This window comes from Sipha flava, unplaced genomic scaffold, assembly GCF_003268045.1.
Source record: "Sipha flava isolate LNK unplaced genomic scaffold, YSA_version1 258_pilon_pilon, whole genome shotgun sequence".
NCBI lineage: Eukaryota > Metazoa > Arthropoda > Insecta > Hemiptera > Aphididae > Sipha > Sipha flava.
In genome coordinates, this window is record NW_020272917.1 from 1,693,158 (window position 1) to 1,713,427 (window position 20,270).

A 20,270-nucleotide genomic window follows, 5' to 3' on the forward strand; every position below is an offset into this window, starting at 1 on the left:
TTTAATTTACAATTTACATTCTAGACATTTAATTATAAACAAATTATTTATACATGTGTTTTTTAATTAAAAATCAGACACTCTTCCTTTCCTTTCCCAATCACCATATCTAGTTGGTTCTGGGCCTTTTGGACCATTTTGTTCTCCTGTAACTGGATTTCGACCTTCCGGAAATTCTTTAAGTGGTTCCTTTTCTTGAAATGGATGCTTACCAGATTTTAGTTCATCCAATTTCCCTTTAGTATGATTATAGTTATTACTAATAAGTTTTAACTTAGCTTAAATATTTTACTTTACCAATTGGTGTCTTCATTTTTATTGTTTCCTTTAATTCCTCTTTTTTTGAATCGGTTGATTTATATTTTGGGAATTGTTTTATTGATGAACGTATCACTAATGTTCGCTGAATCATATTTATTGAATTCATCATGATTCTTGAAAAATAAATCTTCAATCGAGTGATAAAAGGTAAGTTACTATAGTTACGAACTTAAAATATTGTTTCGCAAGACGTGCAATTGTTGAACTCTTGGCCTTTTATTAATTTCCTTAGTTCATTATCTAAGCATTATCCGAAAATAAGCGAATAAAAACAAATTCTGATAACGTACAAAGGAATTATTTTAGCCGTTCCTAACTTCATACCTTTTAACAGTGGTTCTCAAATGTGTTATATTTAAGTATAGTTATGTATGTACTTGTGGATTGTGATTAAAATTGAAAATTCAAAACGTCAGTGCATTTTTTAACTAGTTAACTAGGCAACACCAGTGGCGTATACAAGGGGGGGGTGTTTGGTAGATATGACACCCCCTTGAGTCGTATCATATATTACATTATTATAGGAATATAGGTAAATCGATAATACAATATGAAATATAAAATAATGCACAATACTAATTACATATATACAGGTTAACATTATCGCGATTGCGACAATACGTGACGAAAATTATTCGTTTACGTTTTCGTGCAACACAAAACGTTTAATAATAATAGGTATTGTAGCATTGAATACTGATATTCGAATAGTTAAATATTCGAATAATTTATGGTAAAGCTATCCGAATTCGAATATACATTACATCTCTATTACAGACATTATGTATACATATTAATTAATTAAAATAAAAGTTTTAATTTGTACGTATTATATATAATATTTAATAATTATAATTAACACCCCCCTTCAGAAAATCCTAGCTACGCCACTGGACAACACAAATGTCGCCCAGTGATGATACTCTGTCGACAATATTTTGAAAGATTGAGCAAAATAATGCGAAACAGACGTGTAATACTATAATCGTACTATGGTATTATATTGACTATTTTGAGAAAAACATTTTTTGTCACCCAGTGAAAATTCCTTATAAAATGCACTGCAAAACATCGTGATAATGTAGGTATGTAATAATTGTACATACAGAGTGATTCAAAAGTCTTCATCCGATTTCAAAACTATGTTTTAAAAATAAAGATATAAGGGTGAAATGAAGTAAAAAATATTCATAAAATAATCAAGTTTTATTTAGTTTAGTTACAACTTACAAATGTTCAATATAACCCCCGCAGGCCGTCCGACATACATCTATACGATATTCAAAGCATCTTTTATCCTAGTATTGAGCTCTTCCAAATTTGTAGGTAATGGTGGTAGGTACATAAGCTTTATTCCTTATTTAGCCCCATAAAAATAATTCATACACTGTTAGGTGTATTGGCCTCTACGCCCAATTCTTCGTTGAGAGAGTTCGCTGTTTAGATTCCGGTGAACTTCTAACTAACATAAAACAAACTTGACTATCTTATTTTTTCACTGGTATATACTCGTAAATCGTTAACCTGCAATCAATTATTACTGAGCTATATCAGTTCGTAATCAGATGAAGACTGGGTTACTGTTGGTAGCAATTCGAAAACGGACAAATCTAGAAGAAATAAAACATTATACCATGGATCCCTTCGATCGAGCCTTAATTTGTCTATGACGGTATGCCTTGGCCTAGTGTTACCCGAGTTCATTCTGTTCGTTCTAAAATACAAGTACGCGTCGCAAACGACCGAAATAAGTAAGCAATGTTTCATTAATCGATAGTACATCAGATGAGATACACGATGTTGTGCTAAGACTGCATTCTTGCAACACTACAATCCAGAATTTTAAGTAATTTTAACTGGGTGGCACTTCACTAAAATTGTTTATCAAAGGAACATACAGGGAAAATCAATTCATTATGAGAATTTCGTTAATGACATTATGAGAATATGTTGGTTAAGTAGTACGATCACACACTACTGGGGGGGGGGCACATGTGCCACGTACTTTGTATGTTAAAATATGCTCTGCTACCATCTGTACTGTGCCCAATTGATACCTGATTTGAAATGTTTTAATTTTAACCCTATATTCGTAATTACCAAGGCAACTTGTTATCCATCCCGGTTAACATTTTGAGTTGAAAAATCTTTAGCTTTACTCAAGATTATTTTGACAAAATTTAGTAAAATAACTTAAAATTTGGTATAAATTTTTATATTTTTATGACACTTTTACGTTTAAACAGAGTTATAAAATAAATCAACCTTAGCGAGACCAACAGTTTTTTTTTTGATAGGTGGCAATGTGTGTTGGTTTTAATTGATCGTCCCCCTAAATGATGTAAGTTGTTTGAATTTCATCTGACACTTCGGTCCTGTTAACTTTTAAATTTACTGAACAATTTGTATAACATCACGTTCAAACTGGCACAACTAGAGTTTACATTTTGAGGGCTATAAGTACCCAGATAACACAGACTTGCAGAGGCTACGCTTCCACACTCGCATCAACTAATTTACTTACAGACAAAATTTGTCAATACTCACTAGTGTTGGGACAAAGTGATGGGAATTATTCGAGTATTCGATGCTACAATACAATACGTAACGAAAATTATTCGTTTTCGCGCAACACAAAACGTTTACCTAATAATAATAGGTATTGTAGCATCGAATACTGATATTTGAATATACATTACATTTCTATTGGACAACGATATAATATTGTGTATCAATATCGTTCCAATATTTTCGATATTGTATTGCGATATCGGAATTTGTTCGATATTGATATTGCATCGAATTTTATTTTTTATACATTTCGTAAAATAATAAAATATAATAAAATTTAGTATATGATATTTATTATTGGTACACCAATATCGTAAACTTTTATCTAGTTCATAATGCTTATCGATACAGATAACATTATAAGCTGTATCAAATGTAATAATAATGTAGAAATGTAAAATTAAATATAAATAATATAATAATTCACATTTCCCGAGGATACGTGTAAAAACTTGATCAGTTATATTATGAGACAAATCAGGCACGGATCCAGCCTACTATAACGGGAGGGGCGGATTATAAATAAATATACTCTATGAGTCGGCTAGGGATGTCCGGTTGACGGTTGTCATCGATCATATGGCTACAATAATATTGTTCTTATCGACGATTCATTAATTTATGTTAAGTAATAATATTTGTCCAGGGGGGCGGTAGGGGCGACTGCCTCCCCTGAATCTGCGCCTGAGGGTTCTAGGTCACTTTGTACGGACGAACATTAAAAATGCGAAACGCGGACACTTTGTACGGCTGGATAAAAAATTACGTTTCAGAACGCGGACAATTTGTACGGTAGGTTAAAAATAAAAATTTCAGAACGCGGACGCTTTGTTCTATTATATACATACTATGTACATTTATACATATAATATATATACATTGGTAATGTAGACTGCAGTATAGGTAAAACCACGTAAAACTTAACGTATATTATACTATTATAAATCGAGTTTTTAATGCAGTCCATATCCAAGGTTGTTTTTTTCATTTATGCTAGTCTGTATGGCAACAAATCCAACAACTTGGTCTCGGAAAATTAAATAAAGAAAACGAACGGATTTCAGTGAAGGGTGGAATAGTTGATTTAACAAATTAGTTGAAACAACTAATCCGAGTTTTTGGACAGTTTTACGGGCAATCCAGTTGGATGAATGTGGAAATAGACTGAATAAGAAACATATATCCAAGGCTAAAGATAGTAAATTAATTGACTTATGTAACCAGCATCAACAAAAACAAATATCTAATTACGAATTTTTAAATTATATTTATTTTACATTTTGTTTTTAGTTTTATTTTTAGAATTTTAATTTTTAATTTATATAACAGAAATCTTTGCAATTTTATTTTCTATTATAATATAAAACATACCTACTATAAAATGAAATATAAAATTTTACTGTTCATTATATGTATAATATATTCTATGATTAGGTCTAAATCTTAACACCGCATATACCATATCGTAGTAAATTGTACGGATGATGCTAGTTTCAAAATTTTACCTATATTGTAGTCCACACTACCAATGGATATATAATATATATATTATACGTATATAATATGTATAAATGTACATAATATGTATATAATAGTATAAAGTGTCCGCGTTCTGAAACGTACTTTTTTACCTTACTGTACAAAGTGGCCGCGTTTCGCATTTTAAACAATAGACCGTACAAAGTGACCGTTTACCGCGTTTGAGACAAATATTATTACTTATTAGTTATTAGTTAATGGTTTATCACACAGCACACACAATACAATTTACTAAAGCATAGAATCTAAAAATAAAATGTATTTCAAGAAAAATTACTATATTTGATATTGCGATTTATCGTACTACGATAATTATAGAACGATATCATTGCCCATCACTACTACTCAATACTAAAGGTTCAGATTATATTTTAACAAGAAGATTAAAAAGTTTCGTAAACCAAATTTTGATTTTGGATATTAAGTAAAACGAAAGCCATAATATACACTAAATAACAAATATTTTTGTTATTCGATTTTATTTTAATCTTATACACAAAATTCTGAGATTCATTATTTTTAATCCGGGAAAGTTATGAAAATGTTAATGAGGTCTAAGTCTCCCCTATTTGCATCTATGCGCTCGTGTCTTCGAAACACAATCAGCCTTATATTAGGGTATTGGTTGATTTTATAATAACACTGATTAAAGTAGTAATCAGTTTCTTTTATATTAATATTGATTATTGCTACTGGTAAGATATGTATTTCAGTAGGTAAGTAAATTGTAATATTGTAGTATTTTTCAAGTAGTATTTATGTATAAAAGTAGGAATTATGATTTTTATTTATAAATTACATCTAATTACAACTAGGTACAAGGGTGAACCCATGGGGGGATTCGGATTCGGTCCCCCCATTGAAATTTCTACATACTCAACGGTTTAGTAGTAAATAGTATAATAATAGTATATAGTGTATTTTAATTTCCCATTATCTTCAATATACAAAATTTAAAGATTATATAATATACCTATAATGTATAAACCATACTAAAGTATATTAACAGTAATTTGTTGGTATTGAGTTAAACTATAATTATAATTAAAAAACAGATAAAATAAAAATTTTGGACCCCCCCCCCTCCATAAACAATTCCTGGGTACGCTCCTGTCTAGGTATCTTATATCTGCCTATGAAAGCCTCAATAATATAATATAATATAGGTAATAATTTTTGGACGAACAATGAATACACCATAAAATGCTAATAAAGATAGTCCTTTAAAGGACTAAAAAAAAATTACTACTTCAGTATAGTACACTTGCTAGTTGCCAGCCCCCCCCCAATCATCCATCAAATAGTGAGTCGATAAAATGGTATTTTCCCGGGCTGGTCCGAAATTCCAATCCGTTCCTGCAGCCAATGATCGGTGATTGAATTTCGAAACGTAATAACACACGTTGGCCTTCTGTGCGGTGATCTAGTAAAGTTTCGTACAGTAACAATAAATATTAATTATAGTTTATAATTATATTATTACACGCACCCATATAGGTTTATATATAAACTAACGTTTTCTAATTTATAATTATATTTTAAGAAACCTAAAGTGAATAAGATTAAGTACACATTGAGGATAGCATTTGCTGGTGCAAAATAATATAAGAAGGTTAGGACATATTGAAAAAGGATAGTGAAAAAATGAAAATGATAACCAATGGCATAAATTGTTATTTTATACCACGGTTAACTAACGGACTACGCTAAAAGTTTCAACCATAGAAAAAAGATTGGTTTCAACCTTTTCAACCTATACAAACCTTGGACGTTTGCATTGTAATCTGTGGTAAAACGTTTTCCATTATCAAATTTTCTTTAGATAAGGAAAATAGTTACTGTTGTACTTAAACCGTGTGTTGTAGTTACAGTTACTGAAATTGTTCAGACTTCTTGGCTTCGTCGATAAGTGTGTTTTTCTTATTTTATTAGTTTATTTCAGATTCCTATTATCTGTTTAAAATACCGATATCTGATTCGATTTTCTACTTTAATTTTTAGTTGTGGTTAAAAATCCAAAATGAAATACAATTTCTACGTAATCTTTTAATCAATCGCGAATTTTTATTTTTATCGTTTAATCATTTTCTTACTAGAATTTATACGAAATGGACCAAGAACAACAGGGAGTTATTTACATTGAAAATTGGAATGACCTGTGTCGATTATGTTTACGCAACGATCAACCATTGCAAAATTTGTTTTATGAAGAATCCCTTTTGGAAAATGTGCAAGAAGTGACATGCTTAAGTGTAAGTCAACAATGATTTAATTTTGATTTACATTGGAATTACAATTATTTTCTTATATAGTTCAGTTTAGATGATGATTTACCCCATTCTATATGTAAATCTTGTATTGACCAAGTAAATTCGTATTTTGAATTTCGAGTACGGTGTAAAGCGACAGATCATTGGTTAAGAAATGAAGCTGTGATTCAAGACAACGATCATAAGGTATATTTCTCATTTGTAAAGTATAAACAGTGCTTAGTTTATTATAAATTGAAGTGTAAACTAATAGTTGATACATTTTAAGGAATTTGTACCGTCGTTCCAGAGTCTCATTTAAGTTTTTCTTATTGTTGTTGTTATTTAATGAATATTGGTATACATGTATGTTCCAGGATAATATCGAAATTGTAGAAGTAGTGGACATATGGAACGACGGTACTTCGTTGGAAAAAAGAGAAAACACAATTTCTCAATTATGTGTAGAAAATACTGATGATAAATATTGTTTGTGCGAAGATTGTGGGGAACGTTTTGAAACATCTAAACTGCTTGCTTTACATAATAAGACACATTCTTCAGATTATATTAAGTGCAAGTCATGTAATGGAGTTATTAGTGCTTTAGAATCATTAGAACATTCATTATTAAAAGAAAAAACTAAACTATGTGTAAAATGTACAAATTTAAAAAATAATGGTTCAGAAATAAACAGTTCCTATTCAGAAATTGATGGAGGATATTTGTGTGAAAGATGTCAAAAAGTGTTTAAAACACTTGCTGGTATGTTATCTCATTTGAGAAATTATGAAAAGAAATTAGAATTAGGTTGTCTTTCATATCGGTGTCATTTTTGTGAAGAATCATTTGCTACTATTCAACAAGTCTGGATTCATATGAAAACTCATGCACCTGGAGAAAAGATTAAATGTCGACACTGTGAAAAATGTTTCAAATCATACTTAACCCTTGTACGCCATGAGAATAAACACGAAGGTACATTCAACTATGTGTGTTCATATTGTGGAAGAGCTTTTGTTACACCATATGGTCGTGATAGACATGAAATGACTCATAATGCAGCTAAAGATGTGCAATGCGAAAAATGTACAATGACGTTTTACACTAGAGCTGAATATAACAGACACATGAGATACCATGATAATGTTAGAAACTTTTTGTGTTCATTTTGTGGCAAAAGATTTTTTGAAAGTGCTCATAAGACAATTCATGAGCGTACTCATACCGGTGAAAGGCCATTTGCTTGTATTTTTTGTGGAAAAAAATTTATGTCCAAACAAAAAGCACGACGACATCAAGCAATTCATTCAAGAAATAAAAACACTAATAAAATATGAAATTTTGTTAGGTATTTTGTAATATTTATTAATATTTTATAATCTTATTTTCTTAATTTTCCATTGTTTAAATTGATTCCTATATTATAAGTTACCAAATACTAATTTACGTTTTTTTTCATATTTAGTGTATTGTATCTATACATAGATTGTGAATTTATATAAGTTATTTAAATTATAGAATTATATATTATTCTATCTTGTTTTAAGATAGTGTTGTTTTTTTTTTTTTTAATCAGTCATTTTATAAAAACTTCTTTGAAATTTAATTGTGTTAAAATTTAAGTTAAGCACAAAAATATAATTTTTAAATTAGACATCCCCAAAAAAAAAAAAAAATGCCAACAACTTAAATGTATTTTAAGTTTATAATTATCATAATTGAATAGTAAATAGTATAGTAACTAAATAAATTAAAAGGTTAGACAATTTAACTATGTAATGAATTATCTCATGTATATATACATCAACATCTTTATAATTATCAAGATAAGGGTTTGGTTATTAATGAACAATTAATATTATTTATTTGGTGTTTGTGTAATTATATTTTTGAGCCATATTTTTTTAACCAAATATTACTGAGTTTCTTATCTTATTAAATTTTAATGTAATTTAATTATGTAATTACATTTATTTGAATGTAAGAATAAATAATTATTATTTAATTCACTGATGGTTTATTGTTATTAAATATTAATGAAATTAATTATATATGGATTATAGAATTCAGTAATTGATCCAGAAGTAATGGAGGATGATAAAGACTTATTATTAGTGGAGCCAAATCAATACGAAGAACAGCTTATTGATGATCCAGATTCTGTTGATGATCATCAAATAGTAGAAAATGAAATTGAATTATCCCATTGCATTGTTCAAACAGAGGAAGTTATGCAAATTACAGTTAATGAAGATAAAACATTAGACACAAATACTAATGATCATCAATGTACAATTTGTGGTAAAGAACTGTTGTCTGCGTATACACTTGCAAACCATATGCGTTCTCATATAGGAGAACGCCCTTATGGTTGTAGTGTATGTGAAAAATTCTTCAAAACAAAATCCAATTTAAATGAACATTACCGGTTAGTTTTTACTCCAGTATTATATTTTTGTATTATATCCAATAGATCTGATAAGTTGTCTTATTATTATCAATCATATTGGAAATATATATTTTTTAAATCAATTCATATCAAACATAAAAAAAAAATGTGTGTCTTTAAAACTGCTGATCAAGAATTTTGTGTTTTGTATAATATATTTGGTTAACATTATTTTATCAATATTTTTGGTCATAGTCAATTATTAATTTTTTATTTATAAAAAAATGATATGTTTTTTATAGTTTACCATTTATTTGCAATTTTTTCTAAATAATTTTCATAAATTATCTAATAATGTTAATTTTGGTTTTGAATTCTGGGTGTATTTTTATTTATACATTTTTAATTATTGTCTATCTGGCATTTCATTGAAAGTTCTATTATTTTTTCCACCTAACCAGTTTATTGTAATTAACAATGTATCAAAGTGATTATTGAATACATTTATAAAGCTCTGATGAAAGAACCTCATAATAGTAAATTTATTTTACATTTAAGAATTAATTTAAAATAAATGCTACAATTACTTGGCTATTTAACACATAAAAATCCTATATTAAAATTACATGTATGGTTTTTCAAGGCAATTTAGAATAATACTTAATAATATAATATTTAATTTTTGACCTTTGAAAAAATGGAAAGTGTTTGATTGAATATTTATTTTTATACATAGGCTTTATACACGTGTTTATAGTTTTACGAAAAAAGAGCTTTCGTTAATCTTGTACCGGTCCACTTATAGGCATATTATGACTAGACATGGGTCATAAGCAGGGCTCGTAAGTTCATGCATTTGCATATCAATCTTGCAAAGTTGTATTTAATACTGGATTACATAGAAATCCATTTCAAGGTATCACGGTTAAATATTTGAAATCTTATTTTACATGTTTTTGCATTTTTTGTGCGTTTTTGTATATTTGGCATATTCATGCATATTTCTATTTTACCGGACATATTATACAACATTTTATTAGAATCTATCAAAAATCTAAACGGAAAATATATATAAAATTAAAAATAGAAATTGTGTTATCTTTTATTTTCTTATCTTCTTGATACTCGTACATTTAACGAATAAATTTGTTTAAAAGTATCAGATTTAAAATTAATTATTGACAAAGACGTACATTATACGCAGTTCAAGAAGGCTCAAGAATAGTTTTAAATAGTACTTAAAATGAATTTTTTTTTAATTATGACATAAAAAAATAAAATATTGCTATAAAAAAAAATGAATAGATAATTCATGTTATTTCAAAAATTATTTATGATTTTTTTAAGTAGGCATTTTTTAAGTGCATAATTTTAGATATTTAGTGCATATAAATGCATATTTTTTAACTTTTTAATGCATATTTCAAAGCATATTTTGCCAATTTTAAGTGCATAAATGTATGCTTATTTAGGCATCTTTTAGGGCATGAACTTACAAACCCTGGTCATAAGTAATGAAAAAAAAAAAATCAAAAGTCAGTAACCAATTTGTAGCATAAAATTTACGTAAACAATGTCGGCTAGGAACTCGTCAGGTCGGACAATATTCGTCGAATTGTTAGGTTTCTTTTGTGCATAGAAGTTTGATCGCGTGCGTTTGTCGGCGCTTTCCCATCGCCGCATAAACCCGACCCGATACCGCGCGATGATATCAAAACATTTTATTTTTTCGGTGACCGACGGTTGAATAATGTGTTGTCGACACGTGCGCGCACATCGAAAAATATTGTCAAGCGTTTTAGAATGTGCGCGCCAACGTTCGAAACGTGATTATTTTTAAATTGTGTGCGCGCGCGTCGTTGTCCAAATTTCGCGCATCTGGCAGGGGCGTAATTAAGAGAGGGTGAAGGGGTGATCGCTTCCCCCCGAATGCGTATTTAAGGAATCGATTATATGTGAGATACACATTTCAAATTTTTTTAATGTGGATCATTTTATAACGAAATCAAATTACTCAAGGCTGTGAATACTGAATTGGGATTTTTGTCAGGTCCATACTTAGTGAAAAATCAAATAAAACACAAGCGTAACTTTCAAAACACAGACAGGAATTAAAAAAGAATTACACTTAAGTCGGTTCTAAGTAAGGATGGGTAAAATTGTTTGAATGTCGATATTCAATGTGTTCGATGTATCGGTGAAAAACCATCTATGTTTAAGAACATCGAAGTTTAAAAACATCGAAAACACTATTTTCTTGATTAAATAAGAAATTTAAGAGTTTAATTACTATTGTTTAACTTATATTTTTTAAAAACATACTAAATACTTATAATCAAGGTTCTTAAGTTCATATATTTGCATGTTTGCAAAAAAATTTGAGTTGCCTCCCCCCCCCCCTAGAAGTAAGTCTAAAATACGCCCCTGGCATCTGTGCGGCTCGATCGGGCTGCGTGCGCATTTGCACGTGTGCACGCACGGCATGCTTTCGTTTGTTTAATATCGTTACGTGCACGTTTTCGCAGAGTTCACAACCCTGAACTGCGTTGGATGAAGACGTCTAGCAGAGACATTCCGTCCATTACACGTGTGACGGTGACGTCGGAAGACATGCTGACGTGCGGCAGATGCTCCAAGGTGTTCGTGTCGTTGGACGACCTGACGGCGCACGAACGCGTGCACGCCGGCGGCCAACGGGACCGGGAACGGGAACGGAACGGCGGCGTCGCGGCGGTGCACGTGTTCACGTGCGAACGGTGCGACAAGAACTTCACTTCGAAGTCGTTGCTATCCGCGCACATAGCCAACAACTGTTCGGACGCCGGGAACCCCAACGACCGGCAGTGCCCGTACTGCGGCAAGCAGTTCCGGTCCGCGGCCACGCTAGAGAACCACAAGCGGGTGCACACCAGGGAGAAGCCGTTCACGTGCGACCTGTGCGCCAAGCCGTTCCGAACCAAGGGCAACCTGCTGGAGCACAAGCGCGTGCATAACAACAGCCTGTGGCTGATCAAGAACGAGCCCAAGCCGACGGGTGACGCGGCGGTCGGGTGCAGCGTCGGTGACAGGCGGTTCCAGTGCACGTACTGCACGAAACCGTTCCGCACGTACACCGCGCTGCTGAACCACGAGCGCGTGCACACCCGCGAAAAGCCGTTCGAGTGTACCGTGTGCGGCAAGTGTTTCCGCACCAAGTCCAACCTCACGGAACACATGAAGGGCTGCCACGACGTGGACTCGTCGGCAGCCGGCGGTTCGGACGAGGTGCAAGTGTTCACGTTCAAGACGCAATCGGTCAGCTGAGGTGCGGCTCGCGGCCTTGTCCACGGGGTTCCTAGTGCTTATTAGTCGTCGCCGCCACTTAGTGGCCTTCAGCCGGCCTTCTGCACGTCACCGGTACAACCGCCCCGTCCCACTTGCATCACATATATTCACGTGCGTATGCTCGGGCGAAGGGAGGGCGCTGTAGGATTACATCAGGCGGGACGCGTCGAAGACCGTTAAGTGTTCGTTTTGTACGTTTCGTACGAACGAAGGAGAACAACGATTATTCAATAAAACAATATTTCTCGGGTTTCGGTATAGGTATTCATATATAATAATGTATATAGTTTACACGTAAATCATAGTACAATATTTTATAATAATTTACATTTTTGTTAGTAGTTAAATACATTTATACATCATGGTTTTTAAATACAGTAATAATAATATTAATTCGACGTTATTGTTTAAATAAAACATTTTTGATAATAATAATAATAATAATAATAATAATAATAATAATAATAGCTATATTATGTATACCATGTATATAGGTACATATAATATTATAATTGTACATATTTTCATGTATAGGGTAAATCATAAATATACATTTTCTCGTGTAAAACTTTCATGTCCTTACGGTACACAGGCCCGTATTTGGGGGGAGGGGCCACGGGTAGTCACATGTCCTGGGGCGTCAAGTCTCAGGGGCGGCAAAATATTTTAGCAAAATTAATTTTAAAAATGATATAACCTAATGAAAAAAAAAATAAAACAATAAAAAAAGAAAATAGTATGTTTTATTATGTAATAATTTGTTTAATTTGTTAATTAAAAAAAAGTATTAAATACTTTTCATTTTTAAGTTATATTTTAATATTTAAGAATTTGGATTATGGACGAAATAATAAGTGTTATATTATTATTATTTATTTTTTTTATGGGTGGGGGGCATAAATTATATGCCTGGGGGTGTCAAATTTTTAAATACGGGTCTGACGGTACAACAATACCATATAATATATGATGTTTATTATATTTATTATGTTGGTACGTATGTAACGTTTGTTTTAACTGCAATAATAATAATTATAATAATAATTACGTTATTAAGTGTTACAATAATTACAATCGTATTACATTGTATATATTATACCGTATGTAATAAAACATATTTTTCTAAAATCAACCACGGTTTTGTCTAATGCATAATAATTATAATAATTTTTTTATCGGTTCTTGGAAAATTGCCCATCGTTGTCTGCATCAAGTTATACATACGAGTTAAAGATATTCTTACGTGTTATTATTATCAATTTATATTTATAATCACTACTACGTTGTGCGTGTACGTTGTGCGCATAGCGTTACATTTATTGCAATGATATTTCTTTGTGTTCATTGTTGTCGATGTTATTTAACAAGCTGATGTCACTGTAAGCGGGGCCAGTACTGCGAGGATAAGTCGGTCGTATGTCCTGGCACGGCGATCGGTACAGATACTCCGGGTGATATAAGACCTGTGGAATCGAATGAGAAAAAAAAATTATTAATACAATTATTATTTTCAAAAGTGGTTTTTTACACTTAAATTCACAGTGGAGTAAACGAGAGAATTTATTCGTGGGACGGGCCGAGACATGAACAATTATTGCCTTTTTATCGATGCTTACATACGAATAAAATATAAATACATACATAAATAGATATACACAGAGAGGAGTTTCGGATACTGTACCTAAATAATACAAGCGTGAAACGTTTGTGATTTTGAATACCTTGTATTCGCTCCTTGAATTTATAAAAAAAAAAAAAAATATTTCAGAGAGATTACTTGTATTGTTTTTAAAGAACCGTCAATTCAAAAATAATATCCCTTTTCGTCTGAACATCATCTAATACAATATTAGAGAACACACGACTAAAAAATGTATTTATTTATATTTTAATTCGCGAGTCGACAAAATGCTGCTTTTATACATTGCAACATTACTCAGCAGTTGCAGCGTTGTAAATCACTTCCGAATTCCAATCCGTAACATCGATAACGAATCCAGTAAAATTCTCAGCCCTTACCCTAGAGTAAAAAGGACATTATAGTCCTTTTTTTCCGAACGAATGAATGATCAGTACGTCGCGTATGGACTATTTTAATCGTCGTATAACGTTGCGTTTACGCTGTCGACCATTATATTATTTATTCGAATTTTTATGCTAGACGTTCGATTCTCTTTGAGATTATTACTTTTCACGTAATATATTACGTGTACATTCGTTTGGGTAATGGGTATGAAATAATTAACATTTGTAGTAAAATCACATTTAAGGCATTGATGGTTAAATTAAGATTCGATATGCTGCATAACCTCTGTAAAAAGGAACTCGGGATAATCTTGCAAGTTTTCGAAAAATGTATTCGACTTTGAACAATCTACTTGCTTGGGATTTATCTTAGACGTTTCGTCGAAGAAATTAATCTATCACCGCGTTGACTCTAAATGTACGCATCGTAGCCATAACTAGGACCCGTATCTATTGTATCGTATTGGACAGCGCACGGGGCCGGGACATTGCTCACCTTACGAGTAGGAACACTTCAAATTCGATTTCATTTTGACATATCGTTGAACCGCTCCAAGAATTCGGAAGTTTTTTCGGGCATCGGGTTTTATGACCGAACAAACATTAGTTTCACGATCCGCCGTAATTTTGGACGGTCGTAGTTGGCAAAGTAATGAAACCGAAACCGACGTCAACACCGGCAGAGATATCAACTGATGGTCAGCGGCACAAAGTATTTGGACTAGAACGATAATGCCGACACCGATGCACGTCGTTTGGATAAACCGTAAATTTCGCTGTAACGGCGCGCGGAGTTCGTACAACCGGTTCGAAAAAACCCTTCGACCTGTACACGAATAGCAGTGACTTATCGTTCCTATTTACCACGTGCGTCGAACTCAACGGAACCGTTTGAAAAGTCCGCGCGGTACTTTTTCAGGGGATACAGGTAACACGCGAAATGTACGCCGGTAACGTTGCAGGCCGTCATAAGAACAATCGATCGTGAAAAACGTGTAAAATTCGCACGTAGAATTTGACATGTAAGACCGGTGGCCATGAGAACCCAACCCCTCTTAGAAATTTCTCTATTATTTTGCAAAATGTACAACAGTCTTAAGACATAAGTTTAATATTTTATAACGTATCACAAGTCATCATCAAGCAATTTTCAAAGTTTCAATAAACCAAACAAAAAACACATTTTATATTTTAAAATTATGTTTAATTGAGTTATTGGAATCAAAAATTCGGTCGGAGAGAATTGAAAATTTAAAACCCCCTCTAAAAGATATTTGTCTGGCCACACCACTGTGCAGGACAACAAAGTGTGTCACTGAACATCATTGTTATTGGGGTGATTGTGCTCTATTTCGGTTCGTTCGTTGTGTTTACGTACCGGTGGAGTTGGAGCCGTTCATGTTGTACTGGTGGTGAGGATGGTGATGCGACGAATGGTGCCCGTTGATCGGTGGTGGCGGTGGATGGTGATGGTAAGCAGCGGCGGCGGCGGCGGCGGCGGCTGCAGCGGCCGAATGGTGGTGAGCCGGCGGACTGCTGCCGTTGGACGTGGGTGACACCGGCGGCCTTAAATAACCGGGGGCACCGATGGCCAGCGGCGGCGACGTGTCGTACGTCGGCCTGGACATGCAGCCGTACGCGTCCCGTTGGTCCCCGCCACCGGACATGACCGTATGGTGACCGGTCATGATGGGCAGGGACAGCCCGTTCTCGTTGTTGCCACCTGGCATGCCGAAGTTCATCGACATCGGGCTGGAAACAGACGAACGGTCGTATAAATAAATAAATACTTAATGCTATGCACGGGCGTCTAATTGGTAGGCAGGGTGGGGACTTCGGTGCTAAACGCGATGCAAGACGTTGTTTTCCGAATAGAAGGTTCGTTTCGTGTATTATATACGATCAAAAGAAATAAAGGATACATACATTTTAATACGGTATTCATTTAGCGACATCGGCTATTTTACATGTCTTAATTGTATACTTATCTTTCGGAAATATTTTTAATGAAAAAAAAATAAGACAAACAATTACCTATTTCTTAACGTTCGTTTATTTTTATTTTTTATTAATAGGTACAAAACATTATAAATCTTTATGGTACTATTTTTTTCAAAAGTATTTAAATCCGCAGCCTACGTATTACTATAATATGCTATAATTTAAATTTCATAATGCACGTGCATAAAGTATAACAGATTAGGAAAGCCCATTCTGCGAGTGTGCCAAATTTCCTGTTTCTAAACGTCTTTTAAACGCATTATTTAAAAATAATTTGATAACTTGTATTTGCTTATGCGTATAAACGTAAATAATATCATAGTTTAAATGTTAAATTCTACCATTGGGAATTGAAGCGTTGAAAAAATTAAGCAATTTAGTCATATTATTTTATACCTGAACGTGTCGTGGTTGCCTATGGTTGTATACATATTGGGGTTGGTATCTGGATTGTTTGCGAATCCGTTCATCCTGTTTGGAGACGCTTGTTGCTGTTGTTGTTGTTGCTGCTGCTGCTGTTGTTGTTGTTGCTGCTGCTGCTGCTGTTGTTGTTGATTTTGTGGATCCATCGATTGATTCTGGTTGGAATTAGGACGTCGTTGGGTGCGGAGTTTCTCTTCTCGTCGCCATTTGGCGCGTCGATTTGAAAACCATACCTAAACCATATAACGTTTTTGCCATCAGTAGATACCTACATTAGTGGCTTATGAGAACTGTCTAAATTTTCCCCTCCTCAATCGGGATTTTTCTTTTTGTTGTTCAGTCCAAAAATAAAGGTAAAGGGTTACTTTTTATTTATCAATTTGTAGTAATTGTTTTAGGATGATTTTAAGTCTAGAATCGTGAAACCGATATGAATTTTTGTGGCTAAACTCCCGCCCTTGGGTCAGTAACAAACTTTTTATTCATTGAACTGCTAACCGCTTCATGTGTATACAAATAAATAAGAAAAAACACTTGGACGTTATACGAATACATTGCAAGAACAGAATATCGAATTCATGTCGTGTATCTATTAAGCCCAATAGGTATTTAAAATTATTACGTACTGACTGAAACTGTACACTTAAAACGAGTCCCTTTAAACATTGTATATAAAACACGTTGTATCATTGCTCGTTATAATTTATTATTTTACGAAGAAATCGATGCGTGTATGTACGTTAATACAATATACGAGAGGTGTGTGTGTCTGTATTATACTAAATGCATTGATCACTTTCAGGAGGAACTTCAAGTTTATATAAACGAAAACTTTGATAATGTCAAGTTCAAAATTTCTCGAGTTTTCCTCGTTAACTTTAACTTACCCCAGACCCATGTTTCTATAAGGCTTTTGAAATTATACTCATCCAAAACTAAATAATAGTAATATTCGTAAAAATAAAGACCTTTACCTGTATTCTGGCTTCCGGTAATCCAATTTTTCCAGCGAGTCTTTCTCTCGCAAATACATCCGGGTAATGAGTCCGTTCGAATTCTGAACAAAAATGTATAACGGATATGAGTACAAATTGAAATTTTCGGATAAAGATAATTATACTCCCCAGTGGCGTATTCATGAGGGGGGGTTCCCGAGTTTCGACCCCCCCAGAAAAAAATTTAAAAAGTCAAAAAAACTTGGTACGTAGGTACCGAGAAAGAGAATATTAATTTTATATTATGGGTTTTTACTTTGGTTTAACTTTTGGTTATTTTTGTCGCGTCGTCGCCATCCGACGACGACAATTACGACGATAACGACGTAACATAATAATAATTATTATATGAATAGTAGGTACGCCGACTATTAATTTGCATTAATAAATAATAATAGTAGTGAAATATACATAATTTAATATAAATAATATAGTTATTACATATTTACATCATAACTCGTATGTGTTTTTTTTATATTATAAATTTATAGGTACTTAATATTTAGACCCCCCCCCCACAAAAAATTTGAAAATACGCCACTGATACTCCCCATGCCATTTATATACGATTTAAGAATGCGTACGAATTACAAGCTATACATGTATATAATTGTACCTTTTTCCAAACTGTCTATCTGATCGTTGGTGAACGACGTGCGATTTCTCTGGAGTTTTCTTTTCAGTCGGAGTCGCGCTTGATCGTCATCGTTGGCAGAATTGGTGGCACATCCCACTAGCGAACCGTCGTGATTGGAGTTATCGCCAATAGACGTACACGTTTCGTCAGACCCCATTCCTCCGTCAAGATCTAGAACTGAACATTTCGGATTCGACGTTATTTATTTATTTATTTATTTTACCTAATCGTATCGTATGTTCTTATGTATTACGTGGTCAGCAACGCTAACCCTTAACTGTGAAAACTAAAAAAAATATTTTGTATGTGGTTAACACCACTAACCACTATGAATGCGATAAGTGGAAAAATTAGGTGGTCAACAGTACTAACCACCATGCCGGAAAGAGTTAACTACATATATTAATGAACGCCGTATATTTAATTTTACTTTAAATGTATAAACACCACTATAGTAAAATATATATGTTATAAATATCCAAACAGGAATGAAACCCATTACAGAAAAATTAAAATATTTAGAGCATTTGATGTTCTCGGAGTTTCCATTTGCATTCGTCTTATTTATACGATAACACGTTTTTATTAAACTGCACTTTTAATGATGAGTACAAGAAAACGGTCGGGTAGTGCGATTTATAGTCTATACCCGACATATTAAGTTGGGTTCGGTTGATTAACAACATTCTACAAATTGTACGTAACAGTTGACATTTTCCTATCTGAAATATTTGAATTAGAAAAAAATAACAAACGTTTATATACTTATATAAACACTAGAAACTTGTTGTTATTTCTTTTTAACTAAAAATATTTTGCATATTTTCACAATGTTTTCAGTGATGTCTTCCGACCGTAAAATAGATTTGAATCGCTGCGCAACATTACTGTTGTAATAAATTACATATTGTAATAAAAATAGCCTTTGCTAGACGATCGCCTCGTTGTCCGAAAATTATATTTGGTTCGGAATTAGATTTACCATCGAATAATCGTATATAACTGGGAAAATTTGAATAATTACACAACGTCATTGCCAGTCTGAAAATGTGACGAATTGATTTTCTCATTCGCCGAACGTCTTGTAATTAGTCCCATTGTAACACGTGCACCGTCCATATACCATATATAGGTATACATCGCTGTATCGTGTTGTGGCCTAGTCTCGTTTGATTTCAACTTTCGTTGCGTCTGCAGTGTGCGCGAAAAGTGCGCACGTGTGTATATGCGACGCTAATATAGTGAAATCCCTCGATTGCAGCGCTAAAAATCTATTCGACAACATTTTTTGGTTTTCGACATCGAAAACAATAATTGCGTATGCACGTCGAGATGAAACGGTGTCACCGTGCCATACAAATCGCTATGGAAGCTAGCCGTGTTGTACATGATGTACGCGCGTGTAAACGGTTAGATTTTCATTTAATGTTTTCTAGGTAATCAATTTGTGTACGGGATCAGTGTAGAAATACGGTTTTTATGAACATTATTAAACGCGGAGACATGCGAGTGTGGGTCGATTTATTCGACATGTTATGTATGATGACGTCCGTAAGAGTATTTATACCGTAAATAACTCGTATACATAATATGTTATAGTAGACCAGCGGTTCTCAAACTTTTTTTTTTCACGTACCACTTAAATATATTATCAATCAGTCACATTAAAATAGATTAAAAATGATTAAAAATAGAACCATACAAACTTCACATAGTTAAATACATTTATTTAAAATAAAAAGGCCGTAAAATACTAAAATAAAATTATTATTTATTTATTAATACAAGTTTAT

At 33.0% G+C, this 20,270-nt stretch overlaps 3 protein-coding genes across 5 annotated transcripts in view; 1 reads left to right on the top strand and 2 right to left on the bottom strand.

Annotated features, from left to right (window-relative positions):
- Positions 1-591, bottom strand: LOC112684797 (succinate dehydrogenase assembly factor 4, mitochondrial-like). Its single transcript, XM_025556466.1, has 2 exons — positions 298-591; positions 1-236 (listed from the first exon to the last, which is right to left on the bottom strand). Exons 1-2 carry the CDS (start codon positions 428-430, stop codon positions 67-69), a joined length of 303 nt encoding a protein of 100 aa, XP_025412251.1. The 5' UTR covers positions 431-591; the 3' UTR covers positions 1-66.
- Positions 592-6,250: 5,659 nt separating this feature from the next.
- On the top strand, positions 6,251-12,696 carry LOC112684861 (zinc finger protein 501-like). 2 transcript variants are annotated; one of them, XM_025556570.1, is made up of 4 exons: positions 6,258-6,683; positions 6,744-6,887; positions 8,747-9,111; positions 11,598-12,696. In XM_025556570.1, the coding sequence occupies exons 1-4, from the start codon at positions 6,540-6,542 to the stop codon at positions 12,373-12,375; spliced, it is 1,431 nt and encodes a 476-aa protein (XP_025412355.1). In that variant the 5' UTR covers positions 6,258-6,539; the 3' UTR covers positions 12,376-12,696. The 2 variants fall into 2 exon arrangements, with proteins under 2 accessions (XP_025412356.1, XP_025412355.1); XM_025556571.1 differs by lacking the exons at positions 8,747-9,111; positions 11,598-12,696 and adding an exon at positions 7,058-8,035 and having other exon boundaries at positions 6,251-6,683.
- Positions 12,697-13,497: 801 nt separating this feature from the next.
- Positions 13,498-20,270, bottom strand: part of LOC112684869 (paired box protein Pax-6-like) — a 48,931-nt gene continuing 42,158 nt past the window's right edge. For both annotated transcript variants that reach the window (XM_025556585.1, XM_025556584.1), the window contains 5 exons: positions 18,457-18,654; positions 17,820-17,902; positions 16,819-17,078; positions 15,800-16,173; positions 13,498-13,859 (listed from right to left, as the gene is read on the bottom strand). In XM_025556585.1, the coding sequence (XP_025412370.1) occupies positions 13,771-13,859; positions 15,800-16,173; positions 16,819-17,078; positions 17,820-17,902; positions 18,457-18,654 (1,004 nt within the window). In that variant the 3' untranslated portion in view covers positions 13,498-13,770. The remainder of the gene's footprint in view (positions 13,860-15,799; positions 16,174-16,818; positions 17,079-17,819; positions 17,903-18,456; positions 18,655-20,270) is intronic.